The sequence below is a fragment of the Rhinoraja longicauda genome, chromosome 1 (assembly GCF_053455715.1).
Source record: "Rhinoraja longicauda isolate Sanriku21f chromosome 1, sRhiLon1.1, whole genome shotgun sequence".
NCBI lineage: Eukaryota > Metazoa > Chordata > Chondrichthyes > Rajiformes > Arhynchobatidae > Rhinoraja > Rhinoraja longicauda.
Genome location: NC_135953.1, coordinates 137013029 through 137036626, shown reverse-complemented (window position 1 = coordinate 137036626; position 23598 = coordinate 137013029). Strand labels below are relative to the sequence as shown.

General features: G+C 45.8%; 1 protein-coding gene across 3 annotated transcripts in view; it reads left to right on the top strand.

Annotated features, from left to right (window-relative positions):
- The window catches only part of LOC144597571 (kelch-like protein 2), a 125335-nt gene that overhangs the window by 45037 nt on the left and 56700 nt on the right, over positions 1 to 23598 (top strand). For 2 of the 3 annotated variants that reach the window (XM_078407069.1, XM_078407061.1), the window contains exon 5: positions 12719 to 12881. In XM_078407069.1, coding sequence (XP_078263195.1) covers positions 12719 to 12881 — 163 coding nt within the window. Of the gene's footprint in view, positions 1 to 12718; positions 12882 to 23598 lie in introns of those variants that run through there. The other variant, XM_078407077.1, reaches the window with a different exon arrangement.

Genomic DNA, 23598 nt, shown 5'->3' with positions numbered 1-23598 from the left:
TTCTGCTAAATTGTGCCTAAATCCCAGACCTATGCTCAACTAGCTGATTCCATTTGGACACTGTATGGTGGCCACGGTGGCGCAGCAGTAGAGTTGCTGCCTTACAGCGAATGCAGCGCCGGAGACCCGGGTTCCATCCCGACTACGGGCGCTGTCTGTATGGAGTTTGTACGTTCTCCAGAGATGCTGCCCGACCCTCTGAGTTACTCCAGCATTTTGTGTCTATCTTCGATGTAAATTAGCATCTGCAGTTTCTTCCTACACAAGGATGTTTGAGTGTTGATTGTGGACTACTCGTTTGTGATATTTTTGTCCAACCTGGTAATCAAACACACACCATTGTGGGGCTATGCAATTCGCTTCAGCAGATTGGTCAAGCGGTCTTATTTCCAGAGCAGTGATGTTGAATAGAAATTGCTGACCAACCTCCAGTGATGCTCTGGTGATGTTGTTTTGATTAAATAGCAATTTTAGTAGAAATCGCTTTGCTAACATATAATGTGTAATGTACTTCACCTTTACTTAGTTATTTTTTTATGTACTAATGTTACCAGCTAGATTCAGATTCCTAATTAGCTCTTGTGGTGAATGTGTTGGTGATTTCTCATCCAGAGAGCTTGGGACTGGTGGTTAAGCGGTCAAATATAGATTTTTAAAAGATTTTTAGATTTAGAGATACAGCACAGAAACAGGCCCTTCGGCCCACCGGGTCCGCGCCGCCCAGCGATCCCCGCACATTAACACGATCCTACACCCACGAGGGACAATTTATACATTTGCACAGCCAATTAACCTACAAACCTGTACATCTTTGGAGTGTGGGAGGAAACCGAAGATCTCGGAGAAAACCCACGCAGGTCACGGGGAGAACGTACAAACTCCGTACAGACAGCACCCATAGTCGGGGATCGAACCCGAGTCTCCGGCGCTGCATTCGCTGTAAGGCAGCAACTCTACCGCTGCGCCACCGTGCCGAAGAGGATACCACAATGCAGAAAGTCGTGCCTTGGTACTGCCAGACCATTTAATAATCTCATGGCTGAGCCATTTAAAAAAAAACCCAATGTCCATATTCTATGATGGACATTTTCTATGGGGCGGCATAGTCAGGGTCAGCATGAACGTGTTGGGCCGAAGGGCCTGTTTCCATGCTGTAAGACTCCACAAAACACCAGGATACTTTTCCTTTGTGGCCGTCCACAACCTTTTGTCGGGATTTTAAGTCAGCAGAAAGGTTTGCAAGAATTTAAGTCAGCATGTAGTCTTACACTGCAACTTCGATGGGCTGACACCTCATCAATTATAAGTATGCCCTTCTGCATTCCGCATTGAAGCAGGGCTGCTAACAATAGTAGGTTGAGGGATGCAAGGTTGCAGATTACAGAAACATATATTTCTGCTTCTGATGAACCTGAGTGCCTCTATTTGGAGCTGCTGGACCTCTGACAACTGAGTACGGCAAAGAAATGCAGATGCTGGTTTAAATAGAAGGTCGACACAAAATGCTGGAGTAACTCAGCGGGTCAGGCAGCATCTCTGGAGAGAAGGAATGGGTGACGTCTCGGGTCGACGTTTGCTTTCAAGAGAGAGCTAGATAGAGCTCTTAATGATAGCGGAGTCAGGGGGTATGGGGAGAAGGCAGGAACGGGGTATTGATTGTGAATGATCAACCATGATCATATTGGCTCAAAGGGCCGAATGGCCTATTCCTGCACCTATTGTCTATTGTCTATTGAGACCCTCTTCAGTCTGAAGAAGGGTCTCGACCCGCAACGTCACCCATTCCTTCTCTCCAGAGATGCTGCCTGTCCCGTTGAGTTACTCCAGCATTTTGTGTCCACCTTGTACTGCGGTGTCCTATCGCACAGTGGAGGACGTTCCCAGAGTGAAAATCGGGGTTTCTCCACAAAGATTAGGCAGTGGTCGCTTCTACCAATGTTGCCATAGAGGGATGCATCCAGCCAATGGTAGGTTGGGCCAGACAAGGTCAAGAAGATTTGTCCATCATATTGGTTTACTCACTCTCTGGTGCAGTCCTTTAGCATCGGCCAACTCCCCGGTGGTGCCAGAAAGGAATTATTGATGAAGGGCACCGGAATCCCCCATTCAATGTCGATTTTGTGCTGTTGCTTTCTGTGATGCTTTCAATTATTAGAGTCATAGAGTCATAGATTGATACAGTGTGGAAACAGGCCCTTCGGCCCAACTCGCCCACACCGGCCAACAATGTCCCTGCCTCCCTAGTCCCATTTGCCTGCGCTTGGTCCATGACCCTCCAAACCTGTCCTATCCATGTACCTGTCCAACTGTTTCTTAAACGATGGGATAGTCCCAGCCTCAACTACCTCCTCCGGCTGCTTGTTCCACACACCCACCACCCTCTGTGTGAAAAGGTTACTCCTCGGATTCCTATTAAATCTTTTCCCCTTCACCTTGAACCTATGTCTTCTGGTCCTCGATTCCCCTACTCTGGGTAAAAGACTCTGTTCATCTACCCGATCTATTCCTCTCATGATTTTGTATACCTCTATAAGATCTCCCCTCATCCTCCTACGCTCCATGGAATAGAGACCCAGCCTGCTCAACCTCTCCCTATAGCTCACACCCTCTAGTAGACAATAGACAATAGGTGCAGGAGGAGACCATTCAGCCCTTCGAGCCAGCACCACCATTCAATGTGATCATGGCTGATCATTCTCAATCAGTACCCCGTTCCTGCCTTCTCCCCATACCCCCTGACTCCGCTATCCTTAAGAGCTCTATCTAGCTCTCTCTTGAATGCATTCAGAGAATTGGCCTCCACTTCCTTCTGAGGCAGAGAATTCCACAGATTTACAACTCTCTGACTGAAAAAGTTTTTCCTCATCTCCGTTCTAAATGGCCTACCCCTTATTCGTAAACTGTGGCCCCTGGTTCTGGACTCCCCCAACATTGGGAACATGTTTCCTGCCACTAACGTGTCCAACCCCTTAATAATCTTATATGTTTCGATAAGATCCCCTCTCCTGGCAACATCCTTGTAAATCTAAATCTATTGTTCAGCTTGGTAGAGCACTGATTCGTCAGCTCTGGAAAATTGACAGGCAGTGTGCAGAAGTATCCTGACCCGAAATGTCACCTATCCTTTTTCTCCAGTGATGCTGCCCGTCCCGCCAAGTGACTCCAGAACTTTGTGTCTATCATTAGTGATGGTCCTTGCCCACGTTTGACCTGATGCCATGAAACTTTCAGGTGACGTGGGTTCTAAATTGAAGATGTGAAGGATTGATTGCTCCCTTCTGCTTTTTTAACCCCTGTGCCACCAAATTTAATGGGTCTCTTCTGCTGGTGGGAAAGGATGTTCATAAGTGATAGGAGCAGAATTAGGCCATCAAATCTACTCCGCCATTCAATCATGGCTGATCTATCTTCCCTCCAAACTCCATTCTCCCGCCTTCTCCCCATAACCTCTGACACCCGCACTAATCAAGAATCTTATCTATCTCTTTTTTTTAATTTAAATTTTTAATTTAATTAATTACAGTGCATATAACAACAACAACAGTAAACCCCCATCCCTCCCCTTCCCTACATAATCATGAAAACAAACAAACAAAAACAAACAAATATATAAATAAAAATAAATTTAAAAATATATAACTACAATGTGACAAAAAAGACAAAAGGACAAAAACATGAGTCAAGGTAATTTTCACGTCCAATATTTCAGTATTTTCACTGCTGGATTCAAAGAAGGTACAAAGGCATGTGGCATTGAGGGGATAGTTTTACTTGTCCTTAATATGCTGCAGCACTGGGTTCCATATGTTGAAGAACGTTTGAGGGTTGCCAGACAATTCATATCTCAGCCTCTCTACGTGCAAGATGCCCATTAATTCTCTTAACCAAGTCTCAAACTGAGGAGCAGAGTCTGATTTCCATAGTTTCAAAATACATCTGTTGGCAATTACCATACCATAAACCAAGATTGTGCGAGCATGTTGGTCTAGCTTCTCGAGCGTTGTGGAATACCCGAATAGAGCAGTTTCAGGGTCTGGAGTTAAAGTGATGTTTAAAACAGTAGAGTACCATTGAAATAAAAGACACCAAAAGTTGTGAAGTTTTGGACAAGTCCAAAAGTGGTGAGTGAGTGTACCCTCAGCTGTCTTGCATCTATTACACAAAGGTGAGAGATCAGGATCTCTGCCGTCAAAAATATCCATTGACTTGGCCTCCACAGCCTTCTGTGGCAAAGAAATTCCGCAGATTCACCACCTACCAGAAGAACAGAATCTTGGGGTCAAACAGCATTGGTGGAGAATTGATACCCTGCCTCAGGATTGAGAGGGATGAAGAAAAATTGCCGGTAGATAGTAGTATGAATGATATGGGGAAGGGGAGTGGGGAGGTGGGTGGGCCGGAGGCTTGTAGGTGGAACCAGGTGGGGCGGGGAGAGAACGGGGGAATGGGAGACGTGAGCAAAAGGAGAAAACTGGGCGGAGACACGAGATGGAGAAGTCACTGCAGAGACGGAGAAGGTCTCCACAGCCTTCTGTGGCAATGAATTCCACAGATTCACCACCAGTGATTATAATGGAGATGCCTGGCAAGTTGCCCTGTTGCTACAATCTTGGAGCATACCAATGTAAAGCTATTTTTGGGCTAATTTGTGGGATAGCTATCAATTCGTACCATTTTTGCGGATGACTTCACAAGGTCAACTTGGCTAGGAGCAGTTTTGCCTTGTCCGGACATGGTGCCCAAGTCAATTGCAAGTGAGATTTACTGATTTGGTTTTTGAAAGTTATGGTGTTAGAACAAATGAGTGGTTTGTTACTCTATTTCTGAGGACAATTCACCGCCATCTTTCCAAAGGAAATTAGTTTACTTTAGTTTATAGTCACGTGTATCGAGGAGGTACAGTGAAAAGCTTTTGTTGTGTGCAATCAAGCAATCCAGAGTGTACAGATGCATGATAAGGGAATAACGTTTAGTGCAAGGTAAAGCCAGTAACGTCCGATCAAAGATAGTCCCAAGGGTCTCCAATGAGGTAGATCATCGTTCAGCACTGCTCTCTGGTTGTGGTAGGATGGTTCAGTTGCCTGATAACAGCTGGGAAGAAACTTCCTGAATCTGGAGGTGTGCGTTTTCACACTTCTATACTTGTTGCCTGAAGGAAGAGGGAGTGGCCAGGGTGCGACTCGTCTTTGATTATGCTGCTGGCCTTACCGAGGCAGCGTGAGGTATAAATGGAGTCAATGGGAGGTCGGTTTGTGTGGTAAAATGCTTTCTAAGGCGCATCTGTGGAAGTTGGTGAGAGTTGTTGGGGACATGCCGAACTTCCAGAGCCTTCTAAAGAAGTAGAAGCTTTGGTGTGCTTTCTTGGTTGTTGCTTCAACATGGGTGGTCCAGGTGAAGTTGTTGTTGGTGAAATTTACTCCTAGTAATCTGAACATTTCAACCATCTCAATTCGGCGCCATCGATGCAAACTGGGGTATGTGTACCGATCGCTTCATTTCGATCACTATCTCCTTTGTATACTCTTGACATTGAGAGAGAGAATGTTGTCTCCACACCAGGACACGAGGTTCTCGATCTCCTTCCTCGACCCTCAAATTTTTTTAAGGGCAATAAATGTTGGCCTAACCAGCAACACCCAGATTTCAAGGGTTAACCAAATGAAGGTCCCGCGTGAATGTCGCTAGACCCCAACTGTGGCACTCTGTCTTGCTAGGGGAAGCAAGACAATCTGCACAGGGTATTTGCCTCTCTGTTAACATGCCTGTTATAAACTTGGTAGAGGATTGGAGCCATTAGTTCATAAGTGATAGGAATAGAATTAGGCCGTTCGGCCCATCAAGTCCACTCCGCCATTCAATCATGGCTGACCTATCTCTTCCCCCCTAACCCCATTCTCCTGCCTTCTCCCCATAACCCCTGGCACTCCCTGAGTCCCTATTTGTTTTAATTATCTGTTTAGTTCAAATTTAATTTTCTATTCTATTTATTTAAAGCAATTGTAACAGATTTAGGAATGAATTGGCTGTCAATGAGCTGATTCCTGCTGTTGAACCTTCCCATGCAAAATTTTACTTCTTCCCTTCGAAAGTCAAACACTGAATCTCAATCTAATTGATTGTGTAAGAAGTTTGGGAAAAATGATGTTATTCTAATTGAATATTTAAGAATATATGAATGAATATTTAGGGACTTTGGAGTGCTGCTGCAAGATTCCCAAAAGAGTTAATCTGCAAGTCGAATCAGTGGTAAAGAAAGCAAACTCAATCCTAGTATTTATTTCAAGAGGACTTGTATACAAAAACAGGGATGCAATGCTGAGGCTCCATAAGGCGCTGGTAAGGTCGTATTTGGAATATTGTGAGCAATTTTGCGCACCATATCTGTGGAAGGATGTGCTGGCACTGGAGAGGGTCCAGAGGAGGTTTACAAGAATAATCCCAGGAATGAGTAGGTTAACCTATGATGAGCGTTTGTCAGCACTGGGCCTGTACTCACTGGAGTTCAGAAGAATGAGGGGGGACCTCATTGAAACATACAGAATAGTGAAAGGCTTGGATAGAGTGGATGTGGGGATGATGTTTCCATTAGTTGGAGAGTCTAGGACCAGAGTTCACAGCCTCAGAATTAAAGGATATTCTTTTAGGAAGGAGATGAGGAGGAATTTCTTTAGCCAGAGGGTGGTGAATCTGTGGAATTCTTTGCCACAGAAGGCTGTAGAGGCCAAGTCAGTGGATATTTTTAAGGTAGAAATAGATTCTTGATTAGTGCAGGTTTCAGAGGTTATGGGGAGAAGGCAGGAGAATGGGGTTAGGAAGGAGAGATAGATCAGCCATGATTGAATGGCGGAGTAGACTTGATGGGTCGAATGGCCTAATTCTACTCCTATTCCTTGTGACCTTTTGACCTAATATTCCCTTTCGTTGAGTGCCAATGAGCTCAGTAGCTTTTCACTTGTGAACTAGGACAGATGACCGGACGTTGATCTCAGTTCCTCTAGCAATCTTGTGTGAACTTCAGGTACATGTACATCCTATGCACGTAGTCACTGCTTGAGAATCCCCCGGTGATTGTCAATTGCGTCAGCATGAACTGAGATTGTAATGGGAATCCCTTAGTTGGTCAGCATTTCCGAATGTTACTTTTATCCATTTGTTGGTATGGCGAATAGCTTGATGAAAAGCACATTGATGTCTAACGGTTTATTTTGTTTTCTCTATTGATTTTTAAAGTGGTTGTTGTCAGCATATGATTTACCTTTTTGTCTGTGTTGCTGGTAGTGAAAAGAACATTGTAGCTTGTTACTTTTTTGATGCCTGGGTAATCAGTGATGAAGAAGTGTGTTCTGATTTTTGCAGGGTTTTTTAGGGTGGGTATGTGAGGGGGATATAATTCTTTCCCTGTGGGTTTTTTCGTTAGTAAACCTGCCAGTATAACTGCAACGCAGTTGAGGGTGAGGCTATGTATAATAGAAGAGGTGGAAAGACCGTTGAAAGACTGGAGCGACTAGGCATGTATACACTGGAATTTAGAAGGATGAGAGGGGATCTTATCGAAACATATAAGATTATTAAGGGGTTGGACACGTTAGAGGCAGGAAACATGTTCCCAATGTTGGGGGAGTCCAGAACAAGGGGCCACAGTTTAAGAATAAGGGGTAGGCCATTTAGAACTGAGATGAGGAAAAAAAATTCAGTCAGAGAGTTGTGAATCTGTGGAATTCTCTGCCTCAGAAGGCAGTGGAGGCCAATTCTCTGAATGCATTCAAGAGAGAGCTAGGTAGAGCTCTTAAGGATAGTGGAGTCATGGGGTATGGGGAGAAGGCAGGAACGGGGTACTGATTGAGAATGATCAGCCATGATCACATTGAATGGTGGTGCTGGCTCGAAGGGCCAAATGGCCTTCTCCTGCACCTATTGTCTATTGTCTATTGAAATGAAAAAGTACAAAAAGAAAAGAACGCCTGGCCTTTTGGAGGGATTAAGGGCGGTGAAGTTGGCGCAGCGGTAGAGTTGCTGCCTTGCAGCGAATGCAGCGCCAGAGTCCCGGGTTCGATCCCGACTGCAGATGCTGTGTATACGGAGTTTGTACGTTCTCCCCGTGACCTGCGTGGGTTTTCTCCTGAGATCTTCGGTTTCCTCCCACACTCCAAAGACGTACTGGTACGTAGGTTAATTGGCTTGGTAAATGTGTTAAAAAAAAATTGTCCCTCGTGGGTAAAGGATAGCGTTAATGTGCGGGGATCGCTGGTCGGCGTGGAACCGGTGGGCCGAAAGGGCATGTTTCCGCCCTGTATCTCTAAACTAAAATTTGAGATTAAAGGATGCATAGCAATGAGACCTGCATTCTTCGGATCTGTATTGTATCTGTGTACAAGAGTTTGAATGTGGTGGTTGCCTTGACGTTTGGCAAAATAATCTGTGTCACTGTGTTTTGGATGTTCTGCCAAGTTGCTGATAGATGCCAGTGTTCCAGAGAGGCTTTGAGCTTTTCCGCTGACTTGAAATCAACACAAAAGGTAGTGAATGGCCATGTAGAAGAAACATCAAGTGACTTTTTTTTCTCTCCACAAATGTTTTGTGACCTGCATTTTCAATTTTTCCCCTCAGCAACTGCTGTAAATCGTAATTTTAAACGTTGATTTCCTAACGAACCAAGTGTGGCTGACTTTTAATACAAACTAGACCATGTGGACCCGTTGGGCCCAAACCTCTCCTGCATTGGTGCAGCACCCTCTCCTCTTCCCTCTCTCCTCAACCCCCCCCTCCCCTCTCCCCCTCCCTCCCCCCTCTCCCCCCTCCCCCCCTCCCCTCCTTTTAAACTTTAAAATGTGAACAACTTAAAAAATATAACACCGATTTCAATAAAACTACTTGCATTATCACTAAAGTGACAATGGTGAGTAAGGTGGGCCTAAAATTGTTGCGCTATCGTGTACCGTTTTGGCTGAAGTTCAGTCATAAACAAGATAACAAACGAGAGTTTTAGTATCTAGATTATGTAGGAAAATAACTGCAGATGCTGGTACAAATCGAAGGTATCTCAAAATGCTGGAGTAACTCAGCAGGTCAGGCAGCATCTTGGAGAGAAGGAATGGGTGACGTTTCGGGTCGAGACCCTTCTTCAGTCTGCCTGACCTGCTGAGTTACTCCAGCATTTTGTGATACCTTTAATACAAATTAAGTATCTTTGTAGGTAGACACAAAATACTGGAGTAACTCAGTGGGACAGGCAGCATTTCTGGAAAGAAGGAATGGGTGACGTTTCGGGCCGAGACCCTTCTTCAGACATGGTCTCGTCCCGAAATGTCACCCATTCCTTCTCTCCAGAGATGCTGCCTGTCCCGTTGAGTTACTCCAGCATTTTGTGTCTACCTACAAAGATACTTAATTTAATTAAATTTAATTTAATTTCAATTTAAACCAGCATCTGCAGTTCTTTCCTACACACTAAGTATCTTTGTAGTGTAGCTTCTGACAGCTGCTCCTTTGTTGTTCTAAAGATCCAATTCCTGCACTGTATATCGAGGTTGCTAATCATTAGTTGGCCAAATCAGATTTCGTATAAAGAATATTTATTTTCAGATGAACCATATTGAAACACCAGAGCTAATGTTCTATGTATTGCTACTATTTTTAAAAAAAACTATTTTTCAGTTACGCAACCTCTGTTAGGCGAACACACTGGGCCCCACTCCCCGAACACACTCCGTTAGCCTACACTGTCCGAGCGTACAGCGGCCCCCGGGCCTACAGTGTCCGGGACTACAGCGCCCCCCCTGGGCCTAATACGGGACAAGGGCGGTCCCATACGGGACAAACAAATTTAGTCCAAAATACGGGATGTCCCGGCTAATATGGGATAGTTGGCAACCTTAGATATGGTGCCCAAAATTCCTCACACTACTGCAAATGTGGTAGTGGGTATGTTAGCCTGGGAGAGGACACTTCTATTAGTTTGCTTATGCCTTTGTTTAGTTTAGTTTAGAGATACAGCGTGGAAACAGGCCCTTCGGCCCACCGAGTCTGCACCGACCAGCGATCCCCACACATCAACACTGTCCTACACACACTAGGGACAATTTACACTGATACCAAGCCAATTAACCTGCAAACCTGTACGTTTTTGGAGCGCGGGAGGAAACCGAAGATCTCGGAGAAAACCCACGCGGTCACGGGGAGAATGTACAAACTCCGTACAGACAGCACCTGTAGTCGGGATGGAACCCGGGTCTCTGGTGCTGCAAGCGCTGTAAGGCAGCAACTCTACCGCTGCACCACCAAGGCCGCCCTTTTGGTAAATTTGATGATTTTTGCAGTATCATTCGTGTGCCTTGCAGCGCCTATTGCAGGTTATCCTGACCTCAGAAGCATGCGTTTTGTACAACATCTTAATCCTTAAAGTCTTGATATTTATCCCTCAAATCAACATTTCGAAGAACAGTTATTAAGTCACTGTGACTTAACAGTTTATTAAGTCATTGTGGGAGCTTGCCAAATAGAGGTTAGTCCCATTCTAACAGTAACCATTAACTCTAAAGCAATTCACTCAGTGTGAAGCACTTTTGTCAGTCTGAAGAAGGGTCTTGACCCGCAACGTCACCCATACCTTCTCTCCAGCGATGTTGCCTGCCCCACTGAGTTACTCCAGCATTTTGTGTCTTATCTTTGATCTTTGAACACGAGCAAAGATGGTGCTCTGCATATTAATGTTTACTTTAGCTGAGTGGCTGAGATTTGGCATGAACTTTCACTGCCAGAAATCAGATCTATACTGTGAGGGCAAGTTGCCGGAAGAGCTTTTTGCCTTGCAGATGTTAAGTGCAAGGTCTGACGTCATAAATATTTTGGTGGACGAGTCCCCCATCACTTGGAGAATGCTGTGCAACTGCAAGGAGGTGGATGAATTTGGTTAGGGACTGGGTAAAATTCTGGAGTGCCACTAACCCATGCATATAAAAACTAGTCAAGCTCATCAGTTGTCACACACTTGGTGGACATGGCAGGTTGAATCCATTCAATCCATGTTCACAATGCCAATTTCCAGGGAGTCTTTCAAAAGCAGTTTGTGTAAGAAAGTAACTGCAGATGCTGGTACAAATCGAAGGTATTTATTCACAAAATGCTGGAGTAACTCAGCTGGTCAGGCAGCATCTCAGGAGAGAAGGAATGGGTGACTTTTCGGGTCGAGGGTCTCGATTTCGCACCTCATATTTCGCCTGGGCAGTTTGCAGCCCAGTGGTATGAACATCGACTTCTCCAACTTTAGATAGTTCCTCTGTCCCTCCCTTGCCCTCCTCCTTCCCAGATCTCCCTCTATCTTCCTGTCTCCACCTATATCCTTCCTTTGCCCCGCCCCCCTGACATCAGTCTGAGGAAGGGTCTTGACCCGAAACGTCACCCATTCCTTCTCTCCTGAGATGCTGCCTGACCCGCTGAGTTACTCCAGCATTTTGTGAATAAATACCTTCAAAAGCAGTTGGCTAATTTCAAGAGAACCTCTCCAATCTCCCCTAATATGTAAAGCCATAAAAGAAGCTTGTTACCACATTGGTCTTAACTGTGCTTTTTTGTTGTTTTAGCCATCTTATAATAATAATAATAATAATATATTTATTTTATATAGCGCCTTAACACATGCACAAAGCGCTTTACAAATACAATTAACATAGAAACAAACAGACAAACAGACAAACTATCCTGACGGAAAAGCGGCGAATACTCAACGCCAGCGTCCTCTCACGTCAGGGTCCGGCAGTAGACATTAAAGAACACAAGACACACAGATACAATTTTTTACACAAAACAGCCATCACAGTGATTGCTCTAGGCATACCCTCACTGTGATGGAAGGCAAAGTCTTATCTCCTCCTCGTTCTTCTCCCGTGGCGCCACGAGGCGATCGAGGCTCCCAACCCCTTGAAGCCCCCACCGGGCGATGGAAAGTCCCAGGGTCGAGCCGAGCAGGCCGATGAAAGTCCTGAGCCCCCACCGGGCGATGGAAAATGCCGCGGCCGAGCCACGCAGGGCGATGAGAGTCCTGAGCCCCCACCGGGCGATGTAAAGTGCCGCGGCCGAGCCACGCAGGGCGATGAAGGGCCTGCGGGCGGGTTGATCGTGCCTCGTGCTTCGGGGCGGTCAAAGCTGCTACGGCTGGAGCTCCCAAAAGCCGGTCGCCAGCCAGGGACCTGCGAGCTCCCGATGTTGCGGTCTGCAGGGCCCACGGCCGAAGCCTCCGAGATGGTAAGTCCAGGCCCTGCGACCGGAGTCTTCGAGGTCGATCCCAGCTGGAGGCCGCCGACTCCACGATGTTAGGCCGTAGCGCGAACGGAGATACGACATATGATATGATATGATATGATATGATATTTCCCTGTCAAAGTCTCGGGTTATTTAAAATGCACACAACATTTCAGTTTCAGTTTAGCTTATTGTCATGCACACTGAAGTACAGTGAAAAGCTTTTGTTGCGTGCTAACCAGTCAGCAGAAAGACAATACATGATTACAATCGATCCATTTACAGCGATAAGGGAATACCGTTTAGTGCGAGGTAAAGCCAGCAGAGTCCGGTCAAGGATAGTCCGAGGGTCACCGAAGAGGTAGATAGTAGTTCAGTACTGCTCTCTGGTTTATGGTAGGATGATTCAGTTGCCTGATAATAGCTGGGAAGAAACTGAATGCTGAATAACAGATTTCAATGTGCTTCTGTTCTTCGACAGGTGTTGCTTCCAGCTGCAGGACTTCTGCAACTACAGGACGTGAGAAAGAGCTGTTGTGATTTCCTGGAGTCTCAGCTTCATCCAACCAATTGTTTAGGAATTCGAGCTTTTGCTGATATGCATGCCTGCACTGAACTCTTGAATCAAGCCAACACGTATGCAGGCAAGTGCTGACCAAAAGAGTTTGACTTCTTTTAGCCCCAATAATTGACAAGTAATTTAACTTGTAACAGGTATTTATTCACAAAATGCTGGAGTAACTCAGCAGGTCAGGCAGCATCTCAGGAGAGAAGGAATGGGTGACGTTTCGGGTCGAGACCCTTCTTCAGTCTGAAAAAGGGTCTCGACCCGAAACATCACCCTTCTTCAGTCTGAAGAAGGGTCTCGACCCGAAACGTCACCCATTCCTTCTCTCCTGAGATGCTGCCTGACCTGCTGGGTTACTCTAGCATTTTGTGACCCTTCTTCAGTCTGAAGAAGGGTCTCGGCCCGAAACGTCACCCATTCCTTCTCTCCTGAGATGCTGCCTGACCTGCTGAGTTACTCCAGCATTTTGTGAATAAATACCTTCGATTTGTACCAGCACTAACTTGTAACAGGCATCTTTTAGGGAGTTTGTACAGGTGTTCCTCAGCTTACGATGGGGTTGCGTTCCGAGAAACCCATCGGAAACCGAAAATATCGCGAGTCGAAATGCATTTAATGCACCTGATCACGTGGCCGGAAGCGAGCAGCGGGTCGCTGACGTTTGCACCATCGCTAAGTCGAAATATCGCAAGTCAAAGCATCGTAGGTCGGGGAGCACCTGTATAATATTATTACATTTATAGATTTAAAATTGCCTGATCTATATTAATGTGAAGGAACAAAATTTACTTGTCAACTGAATGGGGTATTTCCTGTAAACATAAATTGAAAGTAGAAACAAAAAATTCCAGTCCATAGAATGGAAATGTATTTCTGTTTTAAAGGTGTAATTTCTTCCTTACAGATATTTACTGACCAAAGTACTTGCTTTAATACAAGCCACTGTGTCCTGTGTTCAATGGTATGTTGGCATTCATAGCGAGGGGATTTGAGTATAGGAGTAGGAAGGTTCTGCTGCAGTTGTACAGGGCATTGGTGAGACCACACCTGGAGTATTGCGTACAGTTTTGGTCTCCTAATCTGAGGAAAGACATTCTTGCCACAGAGGGAGCACAGAGAAGGTTCACCAGATTGATTCCTGGGATGGCAGTACTTTCATATGAAGAAAGACTGGATAGACTCGGCTTGTACGCGCTGGAATTTAGAGGATTGAGGGGGAACTTATAGAAATTACAAAATTCTTAAGGGGTTGGACAGGCTAGATGCAGGAAGATTGTTCCCGATGTTGGGGAAGTCCAGAACAAGGGGTCACAGTTTAAGGATAAGGGGGAAGTCTTTTAGGACCGAGATGAGAAAGTTTTTTTTCACACAGAGAGTGGTGAATCTGTGGAATTCTCTGCCACAGAAGGTAGTTGAGGCCAGTTCATTGGCTATATTTAAGAGGGAGTTGGATGTGGCCCTTGTGGCTAAAGGGGTCAGGGGGTATGGAGAGAAGGCAGGTACAGGATACTGAGTTGGATAATCAGCCATGATCATATTGAATGGCGGTGCAGGCTCGAAGGGCCGAATGGTCTACTCCTGCACCTATTTTCTATGCTTCTATGTTTCTAAACTGGTGGCTGGGAAGAGAGATTTCAATGGGTAATATGTTAAAGGAAATTGCCTAGCAACTGAATGATCATATCTTGTGGAGATGTGAGCACAGTTACAAGTGTGCGTTGAATGGAAACTTACAATTGTTGTGTTGCCATGAGTGTTTCAAGATGACAGATGAAGGTGAGTGTTTTTTTGTGGGAGAATAACTGTTTTAAGACCTTATTTAGTTTCGTTTAGAGATACAGCGCAGAAACAGGCCCTTCGCCCCACGTACATTAACACTATCCTACACACACTACGGACAGTTTACATTTATACCACGTCAATTAACCTACAAGCCAGTAGTATGTCTTTGGAGTGTGGGTTGGAAACCGAAGATCTCGGAGGAAACCCACGCGGTCACGGGGAGAACGTACAAACTCCGTACAGACAGCACCCGTAGTCGGGATCGAACCTGGGTCTCCGGCGCTACATTCGCTGTAAGGCAGCAACTCTACCGCTGCGCCACCTTAAGAGATTTACCAAATTAATTTTTAAAATTTGCGGTGCTGCAGTATTTTGTTCTGAAATATTACAAAATGATGTTGAAGATGTATCTTTTTAAGCAGGATATTGATGTAATTTCTCCTCTCTCTCTCTCTCTCTCACCTCCCCTCCCCCTCCCTGTACTCTCTGTCACCTTGGAAACCAGCAAAGATTGCAGGAAAAGCATATCAAAGGCTTATTGCGTTGTTTTCCATTTGGCAACTGGGTGCAAATTAGTTCATAATAAATTAATAACTTTCAGTTTTTTTGAGTCAGTTGGTTTATTTACTGTGTTACCACCCCACACACCACGATTCAATTTATCTTGGTATGGCTGGTTGCCTTGTCACTCAGTGATGGTTATAGATTCATGTTATTGTCTGGCTAATCTTGGTGATGCACATCTTTTGCTTTTTCTATAGTCTTCCCATTTCGACCAATTCAATTTATTCATGCGGAAAAGTCTAATAAAAAGAATCTAAAAACAGACACATGGAAAGGGAATTAATGAGGCAAGCATTTTTCTGTCCAAATTGACACTGATTCATGATGTTCCTTTTCAATAAAACAATGCTTCAGTAAGATCATTTTTGACTGCAGAACCAATATTAAGCCCCCAAATGAGGGCATGCAAATAACTTTTGTGTTTCTTTACACTGTATCCATTTTTGTGCTAATAAGCTTTGATGAAATGCCTTAACCTTTTTATTGTGAAATGGTAATAAGTCATGCCGAGATTATTTATTGGCCTTCTCTAGTTTGGAAAAAGTTATTATGTTGTGTAAGCCACTGCAGAAAACACTTCTAGGTTTATAACATTGGTTTATAGAGGATTAAATGAAATTTTTGAAATTGATCTTATATGATCTCAATATTTTTGTACTCTGAACAATGAACTGTTCAGTAACTGTAAATGCATTCAGTTAACTACCGCTTGCTGTTATAAGTGAATTGGTGATCCAATTATTAATTTATCTGTAAAGGAACTAAAACCCCTGTCCCATTTAGGCGACTACAGGCGACTAGGCTGTTGCCACACGGTTGCCGGGGTGTCGCCTGTACGGTCGTGAGTCGTCTCCAAAGAGTCGTAGCGTTTTTCTGGTCGCCGCTGGATTTTGAAATGTTTAAGATTTTTCGGCGACTGTTGGTTTGACGCCAATGATCGTCGCTTGACGTCTCCTGACGGGGGCGCTGTCGTAGGTTGTCGCCAGGTTGTCGCCAGGTGAAGTAGGTTGTCACCGGTGCTGACTTCGTTGAATTCGATTGGCGACTACCGACGTCAACCGGCGACAGGTACCGGCGTCAAAACCGGAGGCCAAAATGATGTGAATTGTCTTCAGATGTCGCCGACACGGTCGTAACTTGTCGTAGCTTGTCGCGGGTAGACATAAGTTGACCTCGGTTATCATCATCATCATATCATATCATATCATATATATACAGCCGGAAACAGGCCTTTTCGGCCCTCCAAGTCCGTGCCGCCCAGCGATCCCCGTACATTAACACTATCCTACACCCACTAGGGACAATTTTTACATTTACCCAGCCAATTAACCTACATACCTGTACGTCTTTGGAGTGTGGGAGGAAACCGAAGATCTCGGAGAAAACCCACGCAGGTCACGGGGAGAACGTACAAACTCCTTACAGTGCAGCACCCGTAGTCAGGATCGAACCTGAGTCTCCGGCGCTGCATTCGCTGGTAAAGCAGCAACTCTACCGCTGCGCTACCGTGCCGCCCTGTTGTTGTAGGTTGCCGCCTGTGTGGTCGTAGGTGCGGTCGTAGGTGGACGTCCTAAGTCGCGACGATTGGGTCGCCGGTTGTCGGTAGCTTGCCGTAGCTTGACGTCGACTAGGTGGTAGGTTGTTGTAGCTTGTCGTGGACATTGTCGTGGGGGAGGGGGAATCAGGTCGCCGTTTTTTCAACGAACTGCTACGACTGTGACAGTCGCCGGCAGTCGCCTAAAAGTTGGGCGTTTCTGCAAGTATCCAAGCAGCTGATGTGACTGTTGGCAAAAAAATGGATCACACTGATGTATTGCAGATTGTTTTTTTGGCTGAAAGAGCTTTTACACTTTGACATAGACAGAGCTTTGCTCTGCATGTAATCATTCTGAAAAAGACTTGTGGAGATGTCAAAATTCATATGTGCATCTAACACCTTTCATCTTAAGCATGAAAATCGTCCCTTTGAGAAGAAGTGGTCGAGGGATTAGTTTGTGCTTTATATAGTTAAGTAAAATATTCTTCCTACCCATTCATAAGATCATTGATATTTTAGCGTCTACGGTTTGATACGTTTGGTTTGAAGTTAATTTGCAATGAATTTTTAAATGTATTTGGCCAGAAATTACAGTGTACTGATTAGGCCTTTGCTGGAGATGAGGAAGGGGAGAAATGGACTGGCTTAGTTTGATGGGAGAGCGGAAAGATCTACCATTGTTTATGGAGGGAGGGGGAGAATTAAAGGTCAAGACCATTATAAAGACTAATCAGGTACTGGTTTATGGAATGAAGAACAGAATGTGAGAAGATCATAAGTAATAGGAGCAGAACTCGGCCATTCGGCCCGTCAAGTCTACTCCACCATTCAATCATGGCTGATCTATCTCTCCCTCCTAACCCCATTCTCCTGCCTTCTCCCCGTAGCCCCTGACACCCGTACTAACCAAGAATCTGTCTATCTCTGCCATAAAAATATCCATTGATTTGGCCTCCACAGCCTTCTGTGTCAAAGAAATTTGACAGATTCGCCACCAGCAGAAGAGCAGAATCTTGGAATCTTGTACGGTGTACATGTTGTTCTTTGAATTTTTCATTTCCTCTCTCCATAGTAAGTATGTTGCCACTTGGAGGGATTGGAAACTGAACCTGACCAGTTGGATTGTGTGAATTTTGGACTGTAAAAGGCAGGTGGCCAGTTTGTTTGGGGGAACTTGGAGCTCTGGGTTTTCGCTGCAGGAAATCTTGAGTTTGGCATCTGGCTAGAGAACAGAGGCAGTAAGGGCATGTCCCACTTAGGCGATTCTTTAGGCGACTGCTGGCGTCTGTCGTAGTCGTAGCAGTTCGCCGAAAAACCGGCGACTGGACCCCTCCGACGACATTGTCCACGACAAGATACAACAAACTACCACCTAGTCGACGTCAAGCTACGGCAAGCTACCGGCAACCGGCGACCCAATCGTCGTGAGTAGGACGTCCACCTACGGCCGCACCTACGACCGCACAGGCGACAACCTACGACAACCGAAGTCAACCTACGTCTACCAGCGACAAGCTACGACCCTGTCAGTGACAGCTGAAGACAATTCACGTCATTTTCGCCTCCGGTTTTGACGCCGGTACCTGTCGCCGGTTGATGTAGGTTGACGTAGGTAGTCGCCAATGGAATTGGCCGAAGTCAGCACCGGCGACAACCTAGGTCACCTGGCGACAACCTACGACAGCGCCCCCGTCAGGACACGTCAAGCTACACTCATTGGCGTCAAACCCACTGTCGCGGAAATTTTTTCAACATTCTGAAAATCCAGAGGTGACCAGAAAGACACGATGACCCTTTGGAGACGACTCACGACCGTACAGGCGACACCCCGGCGACAGCCTAGTCGCCTGTAGTCGCCTAAAAAAATCGCCTAAGTGGGACAGGCCCTGAAGGGTTTTAGGGGCTTGGTACTGTTGGGGGTTTCAAAAGATGTCGGTAGAACTGGAAAATTGTCTTAAATACAACTTTCCCCTGTGGAGCAGAGGCGGATGAAGAAAGCTATGGAAAACTACCCCGGGCTTGTACAAAGAGGAAGGAACAATTTTTCTTAGTTGAGAGATCCTGTCTGGAGTTTCCCTCAGTTTAGGGATGCAAAGCTGAAGTACCATAGATTTAAGCTAATTGCTGGAAGTATGAGATGGGAAATTCAGAAAAATGTTTATGCTCTGCGAAGGCCAGGGATCTGGAAACAGAAATCCTTGGGTGTTTACCTTGAAAGAAAATGTCTTATTGGCTTGGTGCTGCAATTTGGGATTAGGTTGGGCAGTTTTTTAAAAAAATTGGTGCAGGCACAATGGGCCTAATGGCACCTTTTTGAATCTAAATGTTTGATGCTTCTCAAAAAAATGTGAGGCTTCAAATAAATTCTGTATTGCACAAGTTAAACCGCCTGTGATCAACCAGAATTGCAATCTCTTGCTATTTGATGCCCTTACTAATCAAGAACCTGTCAATCTCCACTTTAAAAATCCCCAACCACTAGGCCTCAACAGCCTTCTGTGGCAATGAATTCCACAGATTTTCCACCCCCTGACTGAAGAAATTCCTGCTCATCTCCATTCCAAAGGTACGTCCTATTATTCTGTCATCTGGTTCTCGACTCTCCCCATCACTGGAAACATTCCCTCCACATCCACTCGATCCAAGCCTTTCATCGTTCGGTCGGTTTCAATGATATCCCCTCTCATCCTTCGAAACTCTAGCAAGTACAGGCCTAGAGCCGTGAAATGCTCCTGATACGTTAACTCAATCATCCCCAGCACCATTTTCATAAACCTCCTCTGGACCCTCTCCAAAGCCAACGTATCCTTCCTCAGATATGAAGCCCCCAAACGGCTCACAATATCCCAAATGTGGCTTGACCAGCATCTTATAAAGCCTCAGCAGTACATCCTTGCTTTTATATTCTAGTTCTCACAAAATGAATGCTAACATTGCATTTGCCTTCCATACTACTGACTCCATCTGTAAATTAAGCTTTTGAGAACTTTCCTCCCAAGTCCATTTGCACCTCTGATTTCTGGAACCTATCCCCAGTTAGAAAATAGTCTACACATTTATTCCTTGTAGTGCTGTGGAGGTCAAGTCAGTGGATACTTTTAAGGCAGAAATAAATAGATTCTTGGTTAGTACAGGCATCAGAGGTTATGGGGAGAAGGCAGGAGAATGGGGTTGACAATAGACAATAGGTGCAGGAGGAGGCCATTCGGCCGTTCGAGCCAGCACCGCCATTCAATGTGATCATGGCTGATCATTCTCAATCTGTACCCCGTTCCTGCCTTCTCCCCATACCCCCTGATTCTACTATCCTTAAGAGCTCTATCCAGCTCTCTCTTGAATGCATTTAGAGAATTGGCCTCCACTGCCTTTTGAGGCAGAGAATTCCACAGATTGACAACTCTGAATGAAAAAGCTTTTCCTCATCTCAGTTCTAAATGGCCTACCCCTTATTCTTAAACTGTGGCCCCTTGTTCTGGACTCCCCCAACATTGGGAACATGTTTCCTGCCTCTAGCGTGTCCAACCCCTTAATAATCTTATACGTTTCGATAAGATCTCCTCTCATCCTTCTAAATTCCAGTGTATACAAGCCTAGTCGCTCCAGTCTTTCAACATATGACAGTCCCGCCATTCCGGGAATTAACCTAGTAAACCTACGCTGCACGCCCTAACTCTGAACAGTTTCCTTTATCATCGTTACTTTTTTGGGGTGGGAGCTGCTTCACGTCCTCATCATCCACCCTGGGTAGTTCTACGGAAATGGCAAAATTTGCACCAACATTGGGAACATGTTTCCTGCCTCTAACGTGTCCAACCCCTTAATAATCTTAGATGAGCCATGACTGAATGGCAGAGCAGATTTAATGGGCCAATTAACCTAATTCTTCTTGTTTGAGTTCCATGCGGATTTGTTTGTTCAATTGCTTGTTCAGTTGTGATCTTGAAGCATTTCCCTTCCACCGGATCAGTCTTTGTGGGTGTATGATCCCATGGGTGTAGATTAATGCTATTTGTATCATGGAATAATGTTTCACTGAGCTTCAAGTGTTACTTAATGGAATAAACGAGAACAAGCCACCAGCCCCAATCTGCACATCACAGCAGAAATGTTGTAGCTGATGCTGGTTTTCCAGCATTTCGATTATTCGGAAGCAAACATTTGCCAAATGCTAGTTGCAGATAGTTGTGGAGGGATACAGCACAGGAAAGAGGTCTTTGTCCTGCTGAGTCCATACCAAGCAATAATCACTCATGATCACTAATCACTAAATGTTAATACCGTTTTTATTCTCCCCACATTCTCATCAACACCCTCCAATTATGGTGGCAGTCACGGCGGTGGAGTTGCTGCCTTACAGTGAATGCAGCGCCGGAGACCCGGGTTCGATCCCGACTACGGGTGCTGTCTGTGCGGAGTTCGCACGTTCTCCCCAATGACCTGCGTGCGTTTTCTCCGAGATCTTCGGTTTCCTTCCACACTCCAAAGATGTGCGGGTTTGTAGGTAAATTGGCTTGGTAAATGTAACAAATTGTCCATAGTGGGTGTAGAATAGTGTTAATGTGCGGGTCGGCACGGACCCGGTGGGCCGAAGGGTCTGATCCTGCGCTGTATCTCTAAACTAAATGATTCTATCACTCGCTTACACATACAACAGAGAAGGTTCACCAGATTAATCCCTGGGATGGCGGGACTTGCATATGAGGAAAGACTGGATAGACTGGGCTTGTACTCGCTGGAATTTAGAAGACTGAGGGGGGATCTTATAGAAACATATAAAATTCTTAAGGGGTTGGAGAGGCTAGATGCGGGAAGATTGTTCCTGATGTTGGGGGAGTCCAGAACCAGGGGTCACAGCTTAAGGATAAGGGGGAAATCTTTTAGGACCGAGATGAGAAAACATTTCTTCACGCAGAGAGTGGTGAGTCTGTGGAATTCTCTGCCACAGAAGGTAGTTGAGGCCAGTTCATTGGCTATATTTAAGAGGGAGTTAGATGTGGCCCTTTTTGCTAAAGGGATCAGGGGGTATGGAGAGAGGGCAGGTACAGGCTACTGAGCTGGATGATCAGCCATGATCATATTGAATGGCGGTGCAGGCTCGAAGGGCCGAATGGCCTACTCCTGCACCTATTTTCTATGTTTCTATGTTTCTATTCAGGGCAATTTATGGTGGCCAGTTAACCTGTCAGCCCACACACCTATGGGGTGTGGGGGGGAAACTGGAGCATTTGTGGAGGAGACCCCTGTGGTTACAAGGAGCGTATACAACTTCTACTAAGACAGCACCAGAGGAAAGGATTGAACATGGGTCTCTGGTGCTGTGAGGCAGTGGTTGTGCGAACTGTGTCGTTATAAGGCCCAAAATATATTTTATTTTCTCTCGCAGGAAACAAATTTGATAGTCTGGTAGCAAGATCAATATGCTGGAGAGATCTGTGGAGGACTTTATTGACGAGTGTCCTTGTTGCAGTGTTATTTCATTGTACAAGAGTGCGGCAGTAAGCACTTCAGTGCATAACAGCACAAATCAAGAAAAATATCAAATGTCATAGTAAAAGACCAGTGCAGGGGTTATTCATCATGTGCTGGTCATTGTCGTATTTGACCTCTTGGTTAACTTTGAACCTTGCACTGTGTTAAGATTATCCGTAACCTCGCCTGATGTTGCCCACCTGTTCACGATGCCCTCGTGCCTGTGCATGCTTCCTGTGAGCTTGACTATTCCAACACACTCCTATCCGGCCACTCTCAGTCTGAAGAAGGGTCTCGAGCCGAAACGTCACCCGTTCCTTCTCTCCAGAGATGCCGCCTGTCCCGCTGAGTTACTCCAACATTTTGTGTTCTATCTTCGGTTTCTGAATCTGAATCTGAATCTGAATTACCTTTATTGTCATTCAAAATGAATTGAACGAAAATCATTTGCCACGCAGCCACAACAGTACAGAGTAAAAGACACAAGACACACAATTTTAACGCAAACACCCATCACAGTGACTCCTCCAGACACCCCCTCACTGTGATGGAAGGCAAAAAAAACGTCTTCTCTCTTCCCCCATGCTTCTCCCACGGACAGATAGTTCGACCGAGGAGACCGAGGCTCCCGACTCGCGCATCCCCCGCAAGGAGATGGAAGGTCCCACGGCCGAGCCGTGCCGGGCGATAGAAGGCCCCACAGCCGAGCCGTGCCGGGCGATGGAAGGTCCCGCGGCCGAGCCGTGCCGGGCGATGGAAGGCCCCGCGGCCAAACCGGGCAATGGAAGGGCCCGCGGCCGAACCGGGCGATGGAAGGTCCCACGGCCGAGCCGTGCGATGGAAGGCCCGGCACGATGCGGCGCAGATGTTTAAACCAACATCTGCAGTTCCTTCCTATACACTCTCATTCTACGTTCCATGATATTAAAAGTCACACAGCCCTCTGCTGCCTTTGTTTAAAACGTGCCACGTTCCCTTTGCTGTCATCTCGTGTCGCTAACCTAATTTGGATCCTGATTAATAGCACCGATTTTTTTTAATTCTCCTCTATTTGTTTTGCAATTTAGTCCATTGTTCTGGCCTTGTGGACCCCTGGTATATCTCCCAGATGTATAATCTTTAGAGCTACCTGAACTTTAAGTTGGAACTTGTTCATTCCCAAATTTAATTCCTCTTGTGGCAACTAAACTCACGCAGTCACGGGGAGAACGTACAAACTCCGTACAGACAGCACCCGTAGTCGGGATCGAACTCGGGACTCTGGCGCTGTGAGGCAACAACTCTACCGCTGCGCCACCGTGCTGCAGTGGTTGTGTCCATGGAGGGGTGAAGGACTGCGGGCATATGGAGCCAGGTAGGACAAGGGGATGGGTGAAGTTGGGAAGCAGAGGCAGGTCAGCGATGGATGGAGGCAAGTAGAAGCGCAAAAGGAGGCAGTGCA